This window comes from Carassius gibelio, chromosome A1 (assembly GCF_023724105.1).
Source record: "Carassius gibelio isolate Cgi1373 ecotype wild population from Czech Republic chromosome A1, carGib1.2-hapl.c, whole genome shotgun sequence".
Classification (NCBI taxonomy): domain Eukaryota; kingdom Metazoa; phylum Chordata; class Actinopteri; order Cypriniformes; family Cyprinidae; genus Carassius; species Carassius gibelio.
In genome coordinates, this window is record NC_068371.1 from 31273813 (window position 1) to 31295202 (window position 21390).

Here is a 21390-nt window from a genome sequence, read left to right on the forward strand (position 1 = left end):
TTCACAAGCGCATACATGTCTCTCCTTGTCGTGTCTTCTTCATTAACGTTCATCAGGTTTACGCGGGTGTTGCTATAGTAACAGAACTGGTTTGAAATACTGAAAAAAAATCTCAATAAGAAAAATGTTTATTTTTTAAAAATCAAAACCAATATGTTTTTGGTATTGTTATTGTTGTTGTTATTATTATTATTATTATTATTATCTTAGTTTTAAAAATCAGATGGCCGTTACCGGAGGCTATGTAACGTAATCCACCAAGTAAATGTGCAAGAAAGCAAGGTCAGGCAAGGTTCAAATATAGACGAAGAGATACATTTTGATATTAAATTATATTTTCCAAATTAATTCTGGAGATTAAGGTTTTTATTTATTTTTAATTTTTTAGAAGAACTGGTTTAATAAAGATAATTTAAGTGTAGGTAAATATATTATTCTGATACACATTTCAGAAGGTGGCGGATACCAGACACTGTGTGCCAACTGCCATAAAGAAGAAGAAGAAGAAGGTTCAAATAAATATTAGCTTGGGTGATTTCAGAGTCAATTATGGAAGACGGCATTTTGATTTTAAGTTCATAAATGGAGTATCGAAAATACCTTACCACGGGTGCAGCAGTTCCTGCACGAACAGCACGTCGATGGAAAAGGTAAGTGCACTATACTGATAACCTATACAATTTCATGCGTGCATAAGACATAGCGTTAGTTACCTTAGCAATTATCTCTAGCAGCTACCTAACTTGAACTATACTGTCTATGTGAACTAGCAAGCAAGCATGCTTCTATTATTATTATCCGTTTCTGTTAAATTTAGAAAGCTTAAGAAAGGGGAAAACTTTTCCGCATTTCATTCATGAGAATTGTTTATGTATAACCAGGGGTGGTCCGTGTAAAAGAAAAAAGAAAACCACACATTTTTTTAGTTTTTCATTTATTTGTTAAAAATAAATAAATAAATAAATGAACGAAAAAGTACACGGAACTTTAGGTAGGTTCAGAGCCATAGAAAGATGATTCTCGGTAGGTTTAAGTTTATTGTAGCCATGCAAAGAAAGGAGACATGATTGACATGTAACGTTAATGTTGGAGAACAAATGCTGCTGAATCTAATGATTGGGGGAAAATAACAATAATAAAGTATAAGTTTGTAAGTGTGTGTTTTGTACTGAAGTTTTAGCAACCTCAAACTGATGTTTTTTAAAAATCTGATTATAAAAATATCTACATATGTGTAAACTGGACCTTAAAGAAAATAATAATAATAAAATCACTTGAGAAATTGAAAAAGAAAAATCGACATAAATTGCCAAACCCTGAAGAAATGGTCAAGCTTAGTGTTAAAATACAATTCTCATTTTTTCTTATTTTCTTCTTTCAGGTCAGCGGCATGTTCAGGCTCCCCAAGGAGAAAAAAAGTAAGTCACTTTACATGTGAACACAATGAAATTCTGTCTAATTCTACACTGATCTGTGTCAGGATTGCAGGCTACCTGCTTCCATTTTTACCATTTTACCTGCAACAACTTTATAAAGTCTAACTTAGTTATAATGTTATATTTGTAGTGTTTTAGCTCTAGCTCGTGTTTATTCATTTTAAGTTGGAAAGTTATTGTACAAAAAAAATCATGTATTATCAGAGATTAAGGAAGCATGTTCAATTGAATACTGCCTTGAAGAATTGAATACCGCCTTGAAGTAATATTATTTTCATAAATATTGGTTTCCTATTTCAGGTATGTGTTTCTGCTGTTACCCTAAGTGATCCTGCACGCATGTCCTGTGGTCCTGCACTCGACTCCCATCATCCTGGTCCTGCACTCGACTCACTTAATCCTGATCCTGCACTCGTCTCCTGTGGTCCTGCACTGAACTCACATGGTCCTGATCCTGCACTCAACCGACATGATCCTGCACTCGTCTCCTGTGGTCGTGCACTGATTTCACATGGTACTGATCCTGATCCTGCACTCAACCGACATGATCCTGCACTCGTCTCCTGTGGTCCTGCACTGAACTCACATGATCCTGATCCTGATCTTGCACTCAACCGACATGATCCTGCACTCGTCTCCTGTGGTCCTGCACTGATTTCACATGGTCCTGATCCTGATCCTGCACTCAACCGACATGATCCTGCACTCGTCTCCTGTGGTCCTGCACTGAACTCACATGGTCCTGATCCCAGACGCGTCCCCTGTGATCCTGCACTTGTGTCGCCTGATACTGATTCTGCACTCATTAGTACTATATCGGTAAATGTTAGTCTCTATAAATACTATAAATATTATATAAAATAATATTATTATATTCAATTCTAAAAACTACTCCCGGTCACATATTAAGGCTCATTTTTGCTTATTTGTGAAATCTCAACAAACCAGAATGTTAATTGTTATGCAAGTTTTACTTTATAATAGTAAGATTAATACACATACTTTATCATTGCTATTTGGTATCCTTGGCTGAAATAAAATAACATTTTAAATTTCTTTGTGTGTTGCAGGTCTGTGAAGAACCTCCACTCTCATTCATACCACCAGTCCACCAAACCTCAACAAACACTTCCTGTGCATATGGGCAGGTACGGCAAACTGCTACTGTCGAGGATACAAGAAAACAGCATGAGTTGCTTCTTCTTGCTTTAAAACTCAAGCATGGACTGACTGATGAAGCTTTAGAAGACACACTTAAAGTTGTTAACGTTATAAGTCAGAGGCATGCTGTGTCATCTACCAAACATCACTTTTACAAAACTTTTGATGACTTGAAAAGAAATATTCAGTTTCACTACATATGTGAGGGATGCACAATTTCTGTAAACATTGAGGGAGAAAAAGTGGTTTGTCCTAACTGTCAATATTCTTGTAGAATAGCCGATCATATGAAACAGGGGCACTTCTTTATTGTTTTTCCACTAGAATCACAATTAAGGAATATGATGGAACAAGAGGAACTCTTCAGCCAGTTGACTAGGCCTAACAGTGTTGCTCACTCTAGTCCACTGACAGATATCACCGATGGTGAGCTTTACAAGAGGGTTAACAGAAATATTGAGGGCCAATCTGAGCATCACGTCAATCTCACACTAACCTTTAGCTGTGACGGGGTACCTGTGTTTAAGAAATCTTCTTACAGTATTTGGCCACTTCTCTATACAGTCAATGAATTACCACCTGATTTGAGAGCAAAACAAGTGATGTTGGCAGCCTTATGGTTTGGTCCATCAAAGCCAAACTGTAACACATACTTATCACCATTGAATACATATGAATACATGACCATAAAATGCCGGCCGTATTATCTACCGCGAGAGCTCACAGCGGTGTTCATTATTGTTGTTTATATCCCCCCGAGCGCAAAAGCTAATGAGGCGCTAGCAGAACTACATGAAAACATAGTCTCTCTCCAAAACAAGTACCCGGATGCATTTTATGTGATTGCTGGAGATTTTAACCATGTAAATTTGACGGACATTACACCAAGGTTTTATCAACATGTTACTATTGCAACCCGGGGAAATAACACCCTCGATCGTGTGTACACAAACAGACGCGGAGCCTACAGATCACTCCCTCTTCCTAACCTTGGATTGTCTGATCATATCTCTGTTATGCTTGTTCCCTCCTACAGCCCTGCTGTGAAGACAATGAAACCAACACAAAAGTCAATTACAGTGTGGCCCAGTAATGCTGCCTCTGTGTTGCAACACTGCTTTGAAAGTACTGACTGGCAGGTTTTTAAGGAGGCAGCAACAGATGCTGGAGAGGTGGATCTGGACGAGTATGCATCCTCTGTCACCTGTTACATAAGCAAGTGTGTGGATGATGTTACTACCACTAAGACAATAACTATCCACCCTAACCAGAAGCCCTGGCTAACTGCTGAGGTCAGATCACTTCTGAGAGCACGAGATTCAGCATTCAGGAAGGGTGACACGGAGGCGCTTCGAGTGGCAAGGAGGAATTTGAATACCGGCATAAAAAGAGCCAAGGCTGATTATGCTCTCAAGATACAGGGTCATTTTTCTACCAACGACCCCCAGAGATTGTGGGCTGGCATAAAGAGCATCACTGATTATAAAAGAGGAGATATTGAATGCTCCAGAGATCCATCTCTTCCTGATGCTCTAAACACTTTCTATGCTCGTTTTGAGGTCTCTAATAACACTCCTAGCACTAGACTCACTGTTCCACCTGGTGAGCAGCCACCCAGTGTTACCACAGAAGATGTCAGGAGGGTCCTTCAGAGAGTCAAACCACGGAAAGCTGCAGGCCCAGATAACATCCCAGGCAGGGTTCTGAAAGACTGTGCATTTCAGCTCTCAGAGGTACTGACTGACATTTTTAATATCTCACTGTCAAAAGCAGTTGTACCCTCATGCTTTAAATCTGCTACTATTATTCCTGTTCCTAAGACTAACACCGTGTCATGTTTGAATGACTATCGCCCGGTAGCACTCACCCCAATAGTGATGAAGTGTTTTGAGCGGCTGGTCATGACTCAAATCAGTGAGAAAATTGATGGCAGCACTGACCAGAATCAGTACGCTTATCGAAAGAACAGGTCCACTGCAGATGCCGTCTCATCAGTCTTACATCTGGCTCTTACCCATCTGGACAGCAAAGACACCTATGTGAGATTGCTTTTTATGGATTTTAGTTCGGCTTTTAATACAATCATTCCACAGACATTGATACACAAACTGGAGATTTTAGGACTGAGTTACTCATTGTGCAACTGGGTACTGGACTTTTTAACAAACAGAAAACAGTCTGTAAAAATCCATAATAAATTTTCTTCCACCATTGTTCTTAACACCGGCTCACCACAGGGATGTGTCCTGAGCCCAATGTTGTACACACTGCTGACATATGATTGTTCAGCCAGACACCCGAGTAATCATGTTGTCAAGTTTGCAGATGATACTGTGGTGATGGGACTCATTTCTCAGAATGATGAGTCAGCCTATAGATCAGAGGTGGAACAAATGGTGGCTTGGTGCAAGGACAACAACCTATGGATTAACGTGGAAAAGACTAAAGAAATTATTGTGGACTTTAGAAAAACAAATAGGAGGCACACCCCTCCCATTTGTATTGAGGGATCTGAGGTGAAAGTTGTCTCCAGCTACAAATATCTAGGAGTACATATCAACGATGACTTAAAGTGGAAATCCAACTGTAATAGTCTGGTAAAAAAGGCTCATCAAAGGCTGTATTTTCTGAGGAGGCTTAAAAAGGCTGGCTTGGGAACTACAGTTCTCACATCTTTTTATAGGTGTGTGGTGGAGAGCATCCTAACATCTTGTATAACAGTGTGGTATGGAAACTGCTCTGTAACAGAGAGGAAGGCCCTACAGCGTGTGGTTAAGACGGCAGAGAAAGTCATCGGTTGTAGTCTCCCTGCAATTGGAGATATATACATCAACAGATGCAAGACTAGGGCTGCAAGTATCATGAAAGACTTCTTTCACCCTGCCAATAGACTATTTGACCCTCTTCCTTCAGGTAGGAGGCTGCGCAGCATCAGAGCTAGGACATCAAGGTTAAAAAACAGTTTCTATCCAGAAGCCGTGAGACTTTTTAATATTGACAACTACAGAATTGATGAACTGAACTTGCTGTCCTAAATTAGATTGCACTAACTTTATTACTATGCTGCTAATTTTTAAGGGTTTTTAGTGTGTGGAGAGACTGTACCCATATATTAATATGGGCTTGTATTATTTGTTATTTTATCTATTGTATTTATTGATGAGTAGTTAGTTATTTATTGTGAATGGTTTTAACCGGGCCTCAGTGTCTAAATTCGTTCCAGCTCATGTACATGCTTTGGAATGACAATAAAAAATCCTTTATCCTTTATCCTTTATCCTTTATTTGTGAAAGAATGCAATCAATTGCTTACTCATGGGTTTGAGTGGATCAGTGTAAATGGTATTCATGGCCGGTCCAAAGTATTTCCCTTGGTTGCAGTGTGTGATTCTGTTGCGAGACCGATGATTCAAAATTTTAAGCAATTCAATGGAGAATTTGGATGTTCTTACTGTTTACAAAAAGGCACAGTCGTTGAGAAGGGTCAAGGTCATGTACGGGTCTATCCTTTTGAGTCTGATACTGAAAGCAGAAATCATGGTAGCAGCCTAGATTTTGCTCGAGAGGCTATAGAAAACCGCACTACTGTGAAAGGAGTGAAAGGACCGTCTATTTTGTCCTTGATCCCATCAGTTGACCTGATACAAGGTTGCGTACCTGACTACATGCACGCCTGTCTTCTTGGTGTTGCAAGATCTATGACTTATATGTGGGTTGGAAGTGACAATCGTGAAAATCCATGGTATGTAGGAAGATGTATCCAAGTGATTGATCAAAAACTTCACCTTATTCAACCACCCTCCTGTGTCTCCAGAGTGCCTAGATCACTGCGAGAGAGAAACTATTGGAAGGCGCATGAGTGGTACATGTGGCTTTTCTACTACAGCATCCCAGTGCTTAAAGGGATCTTACCAGAGTGCTATCTAATCCACTGGACACGGTTTGTGAAGGCTTTGGCATTGCTCTTAACTGAAAGTGTCACCTTGCAACAAATTCAGGAAGCAGATATCATGCTTAGGAGATTTGTGATGGAAATGGGGGATCTCTATGGTATACAAAACATGTCCTATAATGTCCATCTCTCTCTTCACCTTGCACAAAGTGTGCGAAACTGGGGTCCTTTATGGGCTCATTCAGCTTTCACATTTGAGTCATATAATCACAGCCTGCTCAAAATGATCAAGAGCACACAAGGGGTCCCTTTGCAGATTGCCAAAACATTTCAGTTACAAAAGGGTCTGCCCTTATATGCCAAGAAAACACTGTCAAATGCATCCTCTGAATGCATTTCAGCCTTTGAAGACTTAGTCAGTCCTACACACACCCAGAGTGCAATAAGATGTAAAGAGGTCATTGCACTTGGAGGCAGACATGAGAAAGTAAGACTTGAGCAAGATGACTACCTTGCCCTCCACAATGTAGCTAATCACATAGAGAGAGAACTTCTTGTCAGTTACCGTGACAGGGCAGTAATTAATGGTGAAGTTACGCACTCTAAAAGACATTCGAGAGAGAGAAAGAGAAACTCGCATGTTGTAGTCCTCACAGATAACAGTATTTTCAGTGTTGATAAGTTTGTTGTTGCAGACTTAGTAAGTGGGGAACACTGCTATGCCATAGGACATTATTTTGAAACAAAGCGACACAGTTTTTTTGCTTCATTGTCGAACCCACACCACTTTGTTGCTGTTGGCAAAAAGTTGGGGCATCTGACAGCTGTTCCAGCTGCAGTTATTCAGAGAAAGTGTCTCTTTATGAATCTTCCAAACCTGAAGGTTAATTATGTTTTTATGTTTTTGAATCGTAATGAGTTGACGAATTGATTAAAAAAACGAAAGGGGTCATAGAATGCAAAACATTTTTACCCATGCAGACCAAATGGTGAAAACACATTATTCTTTATAGAGTTGTTGCTTGTCATTGAAATGCTAAATGATAGTTAAAAAGAATATTGTCTAACTCTGAATACCTTGACATTAATTGTTTGTACTTGTCAAAATGTCATGTAATGAAATGCCAGTTAATAATAGAAATGTTATTTACTTGTCTGAATAGTTTGAAAAGATGATACTTAATGTCTGAATACCTCAAACGCCAATATTTAAAATAATCAAAATGTTTTATATATTATATCTGAATGTCTATAGTTGTAGATATTGTGTCTGTATTGTGTGAATACCAAATATAGTATTTTTAGTACAATAATTCAGTGTTTTCTTTGTCATTTTTGACAAATACATCCACAAAGTACCATAACCATATGCCACCACTTTAAAAATGCATCAGTATCACATGCATGTATGTTTACATACATATTTGTTTTCCACATATTTAAAATGTATGTAACATATATATACTTAATGTTGTCCATATATGCGAGAAACCAATACTATACTGTAATATATGCAGATATATGGTATTATATATGGAGGAACTCAAATATTTTTTCACATGTTTGGACACATAAATGTTCATATCTGTGGCGGGCTTATATTGTGTTCTCTTGTAAGTCAAATATATGTATACATATATGTTTCGGGCATATATTGTGTTCTCAGATAAGTCAAATATATGTATACATATATGTTTCAGGCATATATTGTGTTCTCAGATAAGTCAAATATATGTATAGATATATGTTGAACATATATTGTGTTCTCAGATAAGTCAAATATATGTATAGATATATGTTGAACATATATTGTGTTCTCAGATAAGTCAAATATATGTACACATATATGTTGCAGGCATATATTGTGTTCTCAGATAAGTCAAATATATGTATCGATATATGTTGCAGCCATATATTGTGTTCTCAGATAAGTCAAATATATGTATACATATATGTCATGCTATTTAAAATATAAGTACATATATGGCCATATATTACATTTTTGTATGGGTAATTAAGAAGTTAATTGAGTTATGATTGACCATTATTGAAGACACCTGATGTTAACAAGCAGAATCACCAAACGAGAAAATCACAATTTGTGTATCACCATTATAGTGGTCAATGTTTGATTTAGTTGGGATCTTGACCCTTCAGTTATTATCTTTAGATTTTATGTGGCTGTGGTGACTGAATTATATCATACAGACAGATCACAGCAAAGGCAATCATGTGTGCCATTGATTGTGATTTGAGCTATTTGTTATAGAGTGACCTTAATGCCTGAGTTTAAGTTTCTTAACTGCATACATGAAAAGTAAGCAACCCAGAATTTCTGACGTATTATGACATGTTTTTAATAGTTAGTTCTATGTAAAAAAAAAAAGAAACAATTTATTTAGACACACAGACATCAGGAATCAGCGTGAGCATCACAACAATGGTGACCATCAAAAAAGCATGTTGTAGCCAATAAAAACTCATCCATGGCTCCCATCATGCATTGCGGCATGAATAAATTATGAGCTGAACTGTCTTTTTAACTTTTTATTCTAACTATATTTTATTTTTGCTGTTTTTATGTTCATTTTGTATCTAGTTTTGTGATGTTCAGAGTTGGTCTGTTTATCTGAATATGTTGTTTGTCACCGTTGTTGAGATTCATACGCTGATTCTTGTTATCTGTGTGTGCCTAAAATTAAAAATTTTTGATAAAAAAAAAAAAAACAATCACTTGCAAGAGATACCTACAAAATGTATAGAAAATACAGATTTTTTCATTGTGGAATCAAAGCTGTGACAATCAATAATGGAAGTTTTACTTTGAGAAAAGACTGTAAATGAGTTCAGTGAGTCATGTCAAACAACGATTACATTAAAACATAATCATCAACACGAGATGATTTTTGCTCTTGGTTTGACAAGCAAAGATCCCAACTAAAGCAAACATTGACCATTATAATGGTGATACACAAATTGTGATTTTCTCGTTTGGTGATTATGCTTGTTAACATCAGGTGTCCTCAATAATGCTTAATCATAACTCAATTAACTTCTTAATTATCTCATTAACTTCAACTCTGCTTCAGTGTTACTTTTAACACTGCTTTAGTGTTTATATGAGTCCACACTCAAGAGTGTTAAATTAACACTGGGGATTTTGCTGTGTAATTCGTTGCTTTCCACCTCTGATAATTAATTGTGTTCAGCATGGTGGGCCGCATTTGAATTCGTGACGAGCCACGGGTTGAGATGATGCTGCTGCAAGCTCCATGGTCATTTAATAGGCCAAACCTATTACTGCAAAATTTTTCTTTTACGCGGCTGAAAATAACCGTGCTTTCTCTTACTGAGCTTGTGTCTGTCACTTGTCCTCTTAAAATTGGAAACTTGTGTGTAGCTTTGTTGCATTATATTGAAACTTTGTTGATGTTTTTATTGTCATGCGTGTTCTGGTTATTTGCGAATGATTAAACATGACTCTTTATATGGCGATAAAAGAAAGCTTTGTTGCGTTTTTTTTTAAAGTGGGGATTGGGGGTGCACCGACCCGTTTGGGACATAGAAGGGGGTGCGCAGGAAAAAAGTTTGGGAACCGCTGCTCTAGAGAGTATGAGATCTCAGACGCAGCCAATGTTCTGAACACCTGAGGATGCTGAGGACATCTGCTGCTCAAACACGTGTAAATACAGAGGAAAGAACACAAGCTGCAGTACTACAATACAGTTTATTAAAAGGGCAATACACAATCTTTAAATAAACTGAATAAGCAGAATATGTAACACTTTGCATACAGTGAGGTTTTACATGATTATATTCGTTTTTAGATGCACTTTTTGTTTCTTGTAAATCAAGACTGTTTTATACCAATTAATAAGGTATTTTAATGATTTAAATAAAATAAAATTACAGCACATTTAAGGCTCATTATCTGCAAGTCTCTCTGGATAAAACCAATTGGTAAATACATTTCTGTAAATCAAGACACTGCTGTCAATCATTCAGGGCTCCACCCACAGAGAGACGGAAAAGGCAGTGTCCCAAACACTACGGCGTTTCATGCTGAAAATAAATTAATAACTTAATAAATTATATAGTTCAAATTCCTGGACAGTATAAAAAGGAGTTTAATTACTTGATCTTGAGAAGTAAATTATATTGTCTGCACCATATATTTAGTGAATAGACATTTGACATTCTAAGTAAAGAGTAAAAACTTACCATTGTATTCTCATACACAGGTTCAGTCATCTCAAACTCACAAGGTCTGGAATGATTAATCTTTGCCAATAAAACAGAATGGAGAAAAAATGAATAAAAATGTATCAACATACAATATATATTAGGTAACTTATATAATAATAATAATTTAATTAGCGTTCACATCAACAGATTATAACAACAACTTATCATAACATTCTCATATAAATGTTCAGTCGACTCAACATCAGATGCTGTACATCTATCATGATCAGGTCTGGAATTATTCATCTTCAACATTAAAGAACCAAAGAAAAAAAATGAGACAAAATAAATAACTAATGATTATAAACTCACTATAAAGTCATAACTCTTAGTTATTGATGAGGCTATTGATTAAAAAACTTTTTTTTTTCTCACCTGAGTATCAAGTGTGTTTTTTTCTCTTTTTCATCCTGCTTCTCCTTAAAAAAATGAATGTATTACATAAAAGAGTAAATAATTAATGTTACATTACAACAATATTAAAAATTTCTTGCATTTCTTCTGTGATAATGTTTATTTGGTCAATACCAACTATTTTTTTATTCCTTTACTGAAGGTCATATCTGTAAATTTAACACATCTTACCAAATAAGCATTGTTATGATAACTGCAGCTCCACAAATGACACCAACAGATATGTACAATATTCCCAGACGTCCTGCAACAGAGACAACAGAGTAAATTATCTGGACACACTGTTAAAAATTGCTGTAAAAAAACGGCCAAATTTCGACAGTAACATACTGTTTTTCATTAAAACAGTGCATTCTGGGTAATATTTATCATTTTCGAGAAGGTAGCCTGATGCTATATATCGTAAATTAGCAACGTTCAAAGTCAACACTCAGCGACTGTGTTTCAAATCACACCCTACACCCTCATTCACTATTCCCTACATGAGTTTACTAATATAGTCCACCTGATAGAGAGAATGAAAACTAATGAGTGAATTCAGACAATGATCAACAGCTGCTGTTAACCATTAGAATCACTGAAGAAAAAAGAAACAAGACATACACAAGAACTACAACTGACTTCAGCCACAGCTTAAAACGAAATCAACCGAAGATGTATACAATCAACAAACAGCTTTACCAACTTCACTCATAACTAACCAGACTGACTCTATTTCTTTCAGATCAGAGATCAAAAGATCTTATTGAGAATTACAGAGATGTAGATGATAATGTTAGTTTATTTTAGCATCACCATTGCGGAGATCAGTGTTTGCTTTAGTTGGGCTCCTGACCCTTGACCTTTGTACTTTAAACTTTGTTTCATTGCTGTATTTGTATATTTATGGTACATCTGTTACTGCAATGTTAATTTTGATAATCAAGTGATTATGGCGGTTTCTGTTCGGCATGATCTACTAGAATGACTTGAAGTGTTATTCTAGTAATCAAATTTTAGTTTGCTGTTGCAATATTTGAGTGAATTACAATTTTTTTTTTACTTATTTTTTTGTTTCTTACGTTTTATGATAATGAACCGCAATATGATAATCTGAACATATTGATTTAACAACAGCTTGAGTTTTAAATACTTTGGCCAGCAGTGTCCGCAACACTCAAAGAGAGACATCAACAATCAGCATATAAATCTCAACAATGGTGATAATCAAAAGGTTTATGATGCAAAGCATGCTGGGTACCAGCACAGGATAAAACTCATCCATGACTCCCAGCATGCATTGCGGCATGAATAAATTATGATGCTGAATTGTTCACTTATTTTCTTGAATTCTTATGTACTTCTAATTTAGCTTTTGTCTTAAGTTTTAGTAGCATGTTTTGTGAAGTTCAGAACCTATCTGTTTATTTATTTTGTGGATTGTCACCATTGTTGTGATTTATACACTGATTATTGATGTTTCTGTCTAAATATCAGTGCAGGTTTTTTTTTTTTATGAGTGAAATTTTCTTAACAGTCTTTCATAACTTAAGGCTCAGCAGTGTTTCTTATTTTGCTGTAGTGTCAATACTCAATAAGAGAAGGGACATGGGATTGGATCAGAAATAATAGAGTGTTTGTTGTTGTCAATCTATGAACAGCAACACCAGATTTGTTTTCTTCTGTTTACTTTTTTTTCCTTTTTTTCCGCTATAATAAAGTCAGTCTGGTTAGTAATGTGAATCTGGTGAAGCTGTTTCATGAGTTGTTTAATCAGATCTTGAGAGATTTTATGAATTATTTTATTTCAGTTGATTTCATCTAAGGCAGTGGCTCAAGTCAGTTGTATTCCTTGTGTTTCTCTTTCCTTTAGTAATTCTGTTTGTTAATAGTAGGTGTTCATCACTCATGCTCAATCATCAATTAATCACATAATTATCTCATTAACTTCACTAATTCAGTGTTACTCAAACACTCTGTAGTGTGCACACATTATAAGTCTTCATTTAAAACTGAGGATTTTGTTGTGGGGTTTAAAGGGTTAAAAATGTAATATGAAGAAAAAACAGCATGAAACATAATTTAACAGTCATAAACTGTAATTAATTTACAGGAAACAAACTGTAGAAAAACAGTTATTTACTGGCACCCCTGCTGCCAATAAATAACTGTTTTTTTTACAGTTTGTTGCCGTTAAGTCAAGGAAAAACAGTAATATAATGTTAAATGTTTAACTAAAATATTTGTGAACATCCATAGAAAAAGAATACAAATACACTGATAATGAGAGTGAATGCTGAATTCAACTGTATTAATGTGTTTTCACAAGAGAGATCTGTTAGTTTAATGCAGTTTTGTTGTTCACCATTGTTCTGGAGAGTAGAGCCTGTGCTTCAGTCAATGATGAGCCACAATTTCTGCTTTTCTGCTGCTTTATATAAAGATGCTGATACAGTGGTGATCTCTGTGTTAAGTACTTCAGCACATACATGTGTGCTATAGCTGACAATTAACTGCAGTGATTTAAGTTAAAGTCATGTATTTAGTTTCTTTACTACTACACATTAAGTGTTTGCATTTTTATATTAAGAAATATTCCTTCTCAGTGGACTCAAATGGAATAAGTTCATAGTACTAACATCATAGGAATGCTAGCTTTTAAACTCGAACTGTTTGAAGCAGTGGGAGTGGAGTTAATTTCCATGGTATAATTTACGGTAAAATATTGTAAAAAAAATAAAAAAATAAATAAGAGTGGTAAATTAATGGTTGAAAGCTGTAAATTAACAGTACTTTACTGGCGCCCCTGCAGCCAGTAAATTACTGTTATTTAACGGCACAATTTTTTACAGTGCAGATTCACTTCAGAAAGAGTAATATAAATATATGAGCTGCTCTACCTTTAACAGTGACAGTAACAGCGTCTGATCTCTGAGATCCATGTTGATTGTGAGCCTCACAGTAGAAGCGTCCACTCTGTAGTGCACTGAAACTCTGTCCAGATCCAACAGCTGAGCTTTGAGTCTCCTTAAACCAGCTGAAGTTCAGAGCAGGAGGGTTTGAATCACTGCTGCAGATCAGAGTCACTGAATCTCCCTCCACTATTACACCTGATCCAGTTATAGACACTGAGACATTCCTGGGACGATCTAAAAACAATCACCACATTATTAAAGACTTCTAATGCATTTTTTTCTTTTAAATACTAATATGAGCTGAAATTATATATATATATAAACATCTAATAAACTAACACATGACACGCAGAGTCACAGCATCAGAGTATTCCTCTCCATGTTCATTTATGGATCTACACTTGTATTCTCCACTGTGATCAGAGCTGATCTTTTAGATGCTGTAGACTCTTCCAGATCCTACAAACATTCCTCCTTTAAACCAGCTGATTTCTGCAGGAGAGTTTGAATTACTGCTGCAGGTCAGAGTCACTGAATCTCCCTCCACTATTACACCTGATCCACTTATAGACACTGAGACATTCCTGGGAGGGTCTAACAACAATTGCCATATTATTAAATATATCTTATACATTAAAACAAATACTAATATGAGCTGAAATGATAAAAACCATCGGTGACGCTTTTTATGTAGCCCGTATTTATAATGCATTTATTATTAAGACATTGTATTAAATTAATTATGCATTATCAAAAAAAAAAAAAAAAAAAAAAAAAACGTATAATATGTTGTATCACCTCATGAATATTCATAAGAACAGTTTTAATATATTATACTATTTACTTAATTGTGGTTATAGCGTTTAAGAATATGATTATTTATTACAATGAACACGTTTCATGAACTTTTACAATGGATTAGACTTCTCATAGTTATAATGTAATATAAGTCTCATATCTTCCCATTTTTCTGATGCTACTTCAAGCAAACAAATACAACTTACAAGTAATGATAATAATAATAATAATAATAATAATAATGATAATAATAAATTATCTCAAACATCCATCAGATCAGATGAATTTGTATATGACACATTTGCTTTGGAATATTTGTATTATATTATTAGTTTGATTATGTTGATGGAACCCTTTAGACAGCTGTTGATAGATAAATCTGCAACTATGTGTCGACTAGCGGGCATTAGAGTATTAGCATGTCTGCTACTGTAAATATATTCTAACACTTTATTTTAATGGTCAACCAACAGATAAACTGATTATACTTCAGTTTATTCTACTATACTAGATTCTACCATTCTTGTGCATACTAATACTCTAATGAGAGTTAGTTGGCATGTATTTGCAAAGTTGCTTATAGATTATTGATTAAGGGGACCATGGAAATAAAATGTAATAATTTAAATAATGCATTTTTTTCAGTAAGAGTATTAATCACACAACAATTAATTGACATGAGCTCCACAGCAAACACTCAAATAACACTCAACATCTAACCACTCACAAGCTGTAGTAAGATACTGTGCAGATCTAAAAAAAATAATGCCAAGATATGATACAGTCCATTATACTGAAAATGAAGTAGATTTAATATGGTGTTCATTGAGTGCATTATGAATAATCATACTCTTACACTTATTTCCACAAATATGTAATTATTATGATGTAATACAATTGTTGTTATGATTAGTATTGAGTAGATATAACATATTATAAGGCTTTTTATAATGCATTATGCATTTATTATAACGCCTTAAGAAAACCTCTATAATGTATTATAAATATGGGCTTCATAGAAAGTGATACCAAACCATCTAATAAACTCACACATGACATGTAAAGTCACAGCAGCAGATTGTTCCTCTCCATGTTCATTGATGGATCTACACTTGTATTTTCCACTGTGATCAGAGCTGATCTTTGAGATGCTGTAGACTCTTCCAGATCCTACAAACATTCCTCCTTTAAACCAGCTGATTTCTGCAGGAGGGTTTGAATCACTGCTGCAGATCAGAGTCACTGAATCTCCCTCCACTATTACACCAGATGGACTGATTGACAATGAGACACTTTTTGGTGGATCTGAAACAGAAATATATATGATTTACAACCAAAATAAAACATTTACATCACAGCTACACTCTCAGAAAATAAAGTACATAATTGTACCTTTAGGGGTACAATAGCTTGTCACTGGGGCTGTACCCTCAAGGGTACAGCTTTTGTACCCTTGGCATAGTGTACAAATTTGTACCCTTGTGATTTGTACCTTAAGAGACCAGTTTTGTACCTGTGGTGACAAGTTTGTACCTTTATTTAACAGTACAAAAATTTACCCTTCAAAAACGGTACAATCGTTGACTATAATATATATATATATATATATATATATATATATATATATATATATATATATATATATATATATATATATATATATATATATATATATCACACATGCTGAATTAAAATCAGAATTTACTAAATCCTTTTCATTTTAAAAACAATGTCTAATTATAACATAGAAATTATCATCTAATGAGTGAGTGCAATTTGCCTGAAAATCCATTTCATCTCCTGGTTTCAGTATAGTCCTTTTATTAACAGCCTTGACAATGCATGCATGAAAGTGACGCTCATAGGACAAAGGATTCACATGTTGTCTTTGTTAAAGAGATAATTGGTTTGCCAAAACAATGGAATAGACTCAGAATGCAGTACATCTCGACGTCGGTTACTTCTATACCTGCTTCTGATATTTTTTTGAAGGACCTCCTTGGTTGAAAGCCCTGTAAGAACCAGAGGTGGGTAGTCCAGGGGCCAAAGAGTAAAAGTCCTGCCATATTTTGGTTCCACCCATGAACTCAGCAGCCGATTTCACCAGAGGAGGAACCAAGTCATTCTTTCCAAGTCACAAACGAGTCTTGAGTCAAATCCCAAGTCCTCAAATAGTTAAATTTAATGAGATAATTAAGTGACTAATTAAATGATGATTGTGCATTAATGATTAACACCTGCTGTTATTGAGCATTACAGAGAATCAGATGTTGATGTTTAGTGTACCCTATACCAAGGGTACAAAATCTGTAACCTTGAGGGTACACTCTCAGAAAATAAAGTACATAATTGTACCTTTAGGGGTACAATAGCTTGTCACTGGGGCTGTACCCTCAAGGGTACAAATTTGTACCCTTGTGATTGGTACCTTAAGAGACCAGTTTTGTACAGAGGTGGGAAGTCCAGGGGCCAAAGAGTAAAAGTCCAGCAGCCGATTTCACCAGAGGAACCAAGTCATTCCTTCCAAGTCACAAACAACTCTCAAGTTAAATCCCAAGTCCTCAAAGAGTTAAAGTTAATGAGATAATTAAGTGACTATTGAATCGCTGAATGTTATTGAGAACTACAGAGGATCAGATGTTGATGTTTTATTGGTTAAAATTATGCCACCATCATGGAGATCAGTGTTTGGTTTAGTTGTACTCTTGACCCTTGACTGGTTGTGCTAGATCTCTCTCTGTAGCTCTGCATGGGGTATTGTGGAGAAGACAGAACTGTGACATTAGACAGTCATAATGAGCTGGTTTAACTATGTCTCAAATATTACTGTTTTCTTTCTTATCACATGTTTAGGCTTTGAATAATTCCAGTGAAACTACAGCATGCACACAAAAAAAGAATTGCTCTAATATTTACAGGGTATTGAATTTTTTTTTAAGTTGTAACACATACAGAAGTTTGAACTCCAGTGCTTTTTAGACACACACACATATATCAAGAACCAGCATATGAATCTCTACAATGGTGACAATCAACAAAATGCTTCATGTTGCAATACACGAATTACTCCCATAATGCACTGCAGTATGAATAATAATTTTCACCACTGTTGAGGATCACATGATAAATGTTCATGGCTAAATGACTTGTTTCATCCTCTGATGAAATAGGCAGCTGAGTTCATGGATGGAGCAAAAATATGGCAGGACTTTTACTCTTTGGCACCTGGACTACCCAATCTGGTAAGAACCATGCGTAACCGTGCTATGACTTCGTCTCCGCCAAAAGAAAGAAACAGAAGAAACCGGACGTTCTTTTAAATTGAGATTCAAGCAGCCAATCAGGGCTGGCTCTACAAATTGTACCTTAACCTTTAAAAGAAACGGTACATATATGTACCTTTTAATGTTTGGGAACATATATGTACCTTTTTGACCCTCAAAAAGGTACATACATGTACCTTAAGGTCCAATAATAAGCCCTATGGGGTACGTTAGTGTAGATTGTACCTTGGGGGACAGAAATGGACTCCTTCTGTACCCCTATTTCTGACAGTGTACTTAATAATCATTAACTCACACATGACGTTCAAAGTCACAGCATCAGAGTATTTCTCTCCATGTTTGTTTATGGATCTACACTTGTATTCTCCACTGTGATCAGAGCTGATCTTTGAGATGCTGTAGATTCTTCCAGACCCTACAGGTGTTTCTCCTTTAAACCAGCTGATTTCTGCAGGAGGGTTTGAATCACTTCTGCAGGTCAGAGTCACTGAATCTCCCTCCACTATTACACCAGATCCATTTATAGACACTGAGACATTCCTGGGAGGGTCTATCAACAATTGCCATATTATTAAATATCTCTTATACATTAAAACAAATACTGATATGGGCTGAAATGATAAAAACCATCGGTAACATTTTTTTATGAAGCCCATATTTATAATGCATTTATTCTTAAGACAATGTATTATATTAATTATGCATTATCAAAAAAAAATTTGAAAAATTATAATATGTTGTATCATCTCATGAATATTCATAAGAACAGTTTTAATATATTGTAATATTGACTTCATTGTGGTTATGGCTTTTAAGAGTATGATTATTTATAACAATGAACATGTTTTATGCACTTTTACAATGGATTATACTTCTCATAGTTATAATGTATTATAAGACTCATACCTTCCCATTTTTCTGATGCTACACAGCAAAATCCCCAGTGTTAATTTAACACACTGAGTGTGGACTCATATAAACACTGAAGCAGTGTTAAAAGTAACACTGAAGCAGAGTTGAAGTTAATGAGATAATTAAGAAGTTAATTGAGTTATGATTGACCATTATTGAAGATACCTGATGTTAACAAGCAGAATCACCAAACGAGAAAATCACAATTTGTGTGTCACCATTATCGTGGTCAGTGTTTGATTTAGCTGGGATCTTGGCTTGTAAATTTTTACTTTTAAAGTTTGTTTGTCAAACCCAGAGCAAAAATCATCGCAGTGTTGATGATTATGTTTTAATGTAATCGTTGTTTGACATGAGTCATTGAACTCATTTACAGTGTTTTCTCAAAGTAGAACTACCATTATTGATTGTCACAGCTTTGATTCCACAATGAAAAAATCGGTATTTTCTATACATTTTGCAGGTATCTCTTGCAAGTGATTCAGATTTTTTTTTAAATTAAAAATAAATTTAATTTTAGGCACACACACATAACAATAATCAGCGTATGAATCTCAACAACGGTGACAAACAACATATTCAGATAAACAGACCAACTCTGAACATCACAAAACTAGATACAAAAAATTAACTTTTTATTCTAATATAGTTAGAATAAAAAGTTAAAAAGACAGTTCAGCTCATAATTTATTCATGCCGCAATGCATGATGGGAGCCATGGATGAGTTTTTATTGGCTACAACATGCTTTTTTGATGGTCACCGTTGTTGTGATGCTCATGCTGATTCCTGATGTCTGTGTGTCTCAACAAAAGATTTCTTTTGTACGTAGTACTAACTATTAAAAACATGTCATACTATGTCAGAAATGCTGAGCTCCTTCCTTTTCTTTTTCACTTAATTTATGTATGCAGTAAAGAAACTTAAACTCAGGCATTCAGGTCACTCTATAACAAATAGCTCAAATCACAATCAATGGCACACATGATTGCCTTTGCTTTGGTCCGTCTGTATGATATAATTCAGTCACCACAGCCACATAAAATCTAAAGACAATAACTGAAGGGTCAAGATCCCAACTAAATCAAACATTGACCACTATAACGGTGATACACAAATTGTGATTTTCTCGTTTGGTGATTCTGCTTGTTAACATCAGGTGTCTTCAATAATGGTCAGTCATAACTCAATTAACTTCTTAATTATCTCATTAACTTCAACTCTGCTTCAGTGTTACTTTTAACACTGCTTTAGTGTTTATATGAGTCCACACTCAAGAGTATTAAATTAACACTGCGGATTTTGCTGTGTAACTCTGCAACTATTTTTCGACTAGCGGGCATTAGAGTATTAGCATGTTTGCTACTGTAAATATATTCTAACACTTTATTTTAATGGTCAACCAACAGATAAACTGATTATACTTCAGTTTATTCTACTATACTAGATTCTACCATTCTTGTGCATACTAATACTCTAATGCGAGTTAGTTGGCATGTATTTGCAAAGTTGGTTATAGCTTATTGATTACGGGGACCATGAAAATAAAATGTAATAATTTAAATATTGAATTTTTCAGTTAGAGTATTAATCTCACATCAATTAATTGGCACGAGCTCCACAGCAAACACTCAAATAACACTCAACATCTAACCACTCACAAGCTGTAATAAGATAATGTGCAGATCTTAAATAAACAATGCCAAGATATGATACAGTCCATTATACTGAAAATGAAGTAGATTTAATATGGTGTTCATTGAGTGCATTATGAATAATCATACTCTTACACTTATTTCCACAAACATGTAAGTATTATGATGTAATACAATAGTTGTTATGATTATTATTGAGTTGATATAACATATTATAAGGCTTTTTATAATGCATTATGCATTCATTATAATGCCTTAAGAAAACCTCTATAATTTATTATAAATACAGGCTTCATAGAAAGGGTTACCAAACCATCTAATAAACTCACACATGACATGTAAAGTCACAGCAGCAGAGTATTCCTCTCCATATTCATTTATGGATCTACACTTGTATTCTTCACTGTGATCAGAGCTGATCTTTGAGATGCTGTAGATTCTTCCAGAACCTACAAACATTCCTCCTTTAAACCAGCTGATTTCTGCAGGAGGGTTTGAATCACTGCTGCAGATCAGAGTCACTGAATCTCCTTCCAATATTACAACAGATCCACTTATGGACACTGAGACATTCTTTGGCGGATCTAAAGAGCACAAAAATGAAATGTGTAGTAAAAAAAAAAAAACTCAGCACGTTAAAAAGTACTGAGTCTGTACACTCTCAGAAAATAAAGTACATAATTGTACCTTTAGGGTAGGG

The 21390-nt window shown here is 35.3% G+C and overlaps 2 protein-coding genes across 2 annotated transcripts; one reads left to right on the plus strand and one right to left on the minus strand.

Moving 5' to 3' along the window:
• The first annotated feature begins 1864 nt into the window (after positions 1–1864).
• On the plus strand, positions 1865–5791 carry LOC128023998 (uncharacterized). The gene is made up of 2 exons (XM_052610690.1): positions 1865–2255; positions 2507–5791. The coding sequence occupies exon 2, from the start codon at positions 2885–2887 to the stop codon at positions 5630–5632; it is 2748 nt and encodes a 915-aa protein (XP_052466650.1). The 5' UTR covers positions 1865–2255; positions 2507–2884; the 3' UTR covers positions 5633–5791.
• A 5314-nt stretch (positions 5792–11105) lies between these two features.
• LOC127936970 (B-cell receptor CD22-like) lies at positions 11106–21149 on the minus strand. The gene is made up of 5 exons (XM_052534249.1): positions 21020–21149; positions 18636–18674; positions 14028–14237; positions 11320–11392; positions 11106–11153 (listed from the first exon to the last, which is right to left on the minus strand). The coding sequence occupies exons 1-5, from the start codon at positions 21147–21149 to the stop codon at positions 11117–11119; spliced, it is 489 nt and encodes a 162-aa protein (XP_052390209.1). The 3' UTR covers positions 11106–11116.
• Between the last annotated feature and the right edge of the window lie 241 nt (positions 21150–21390).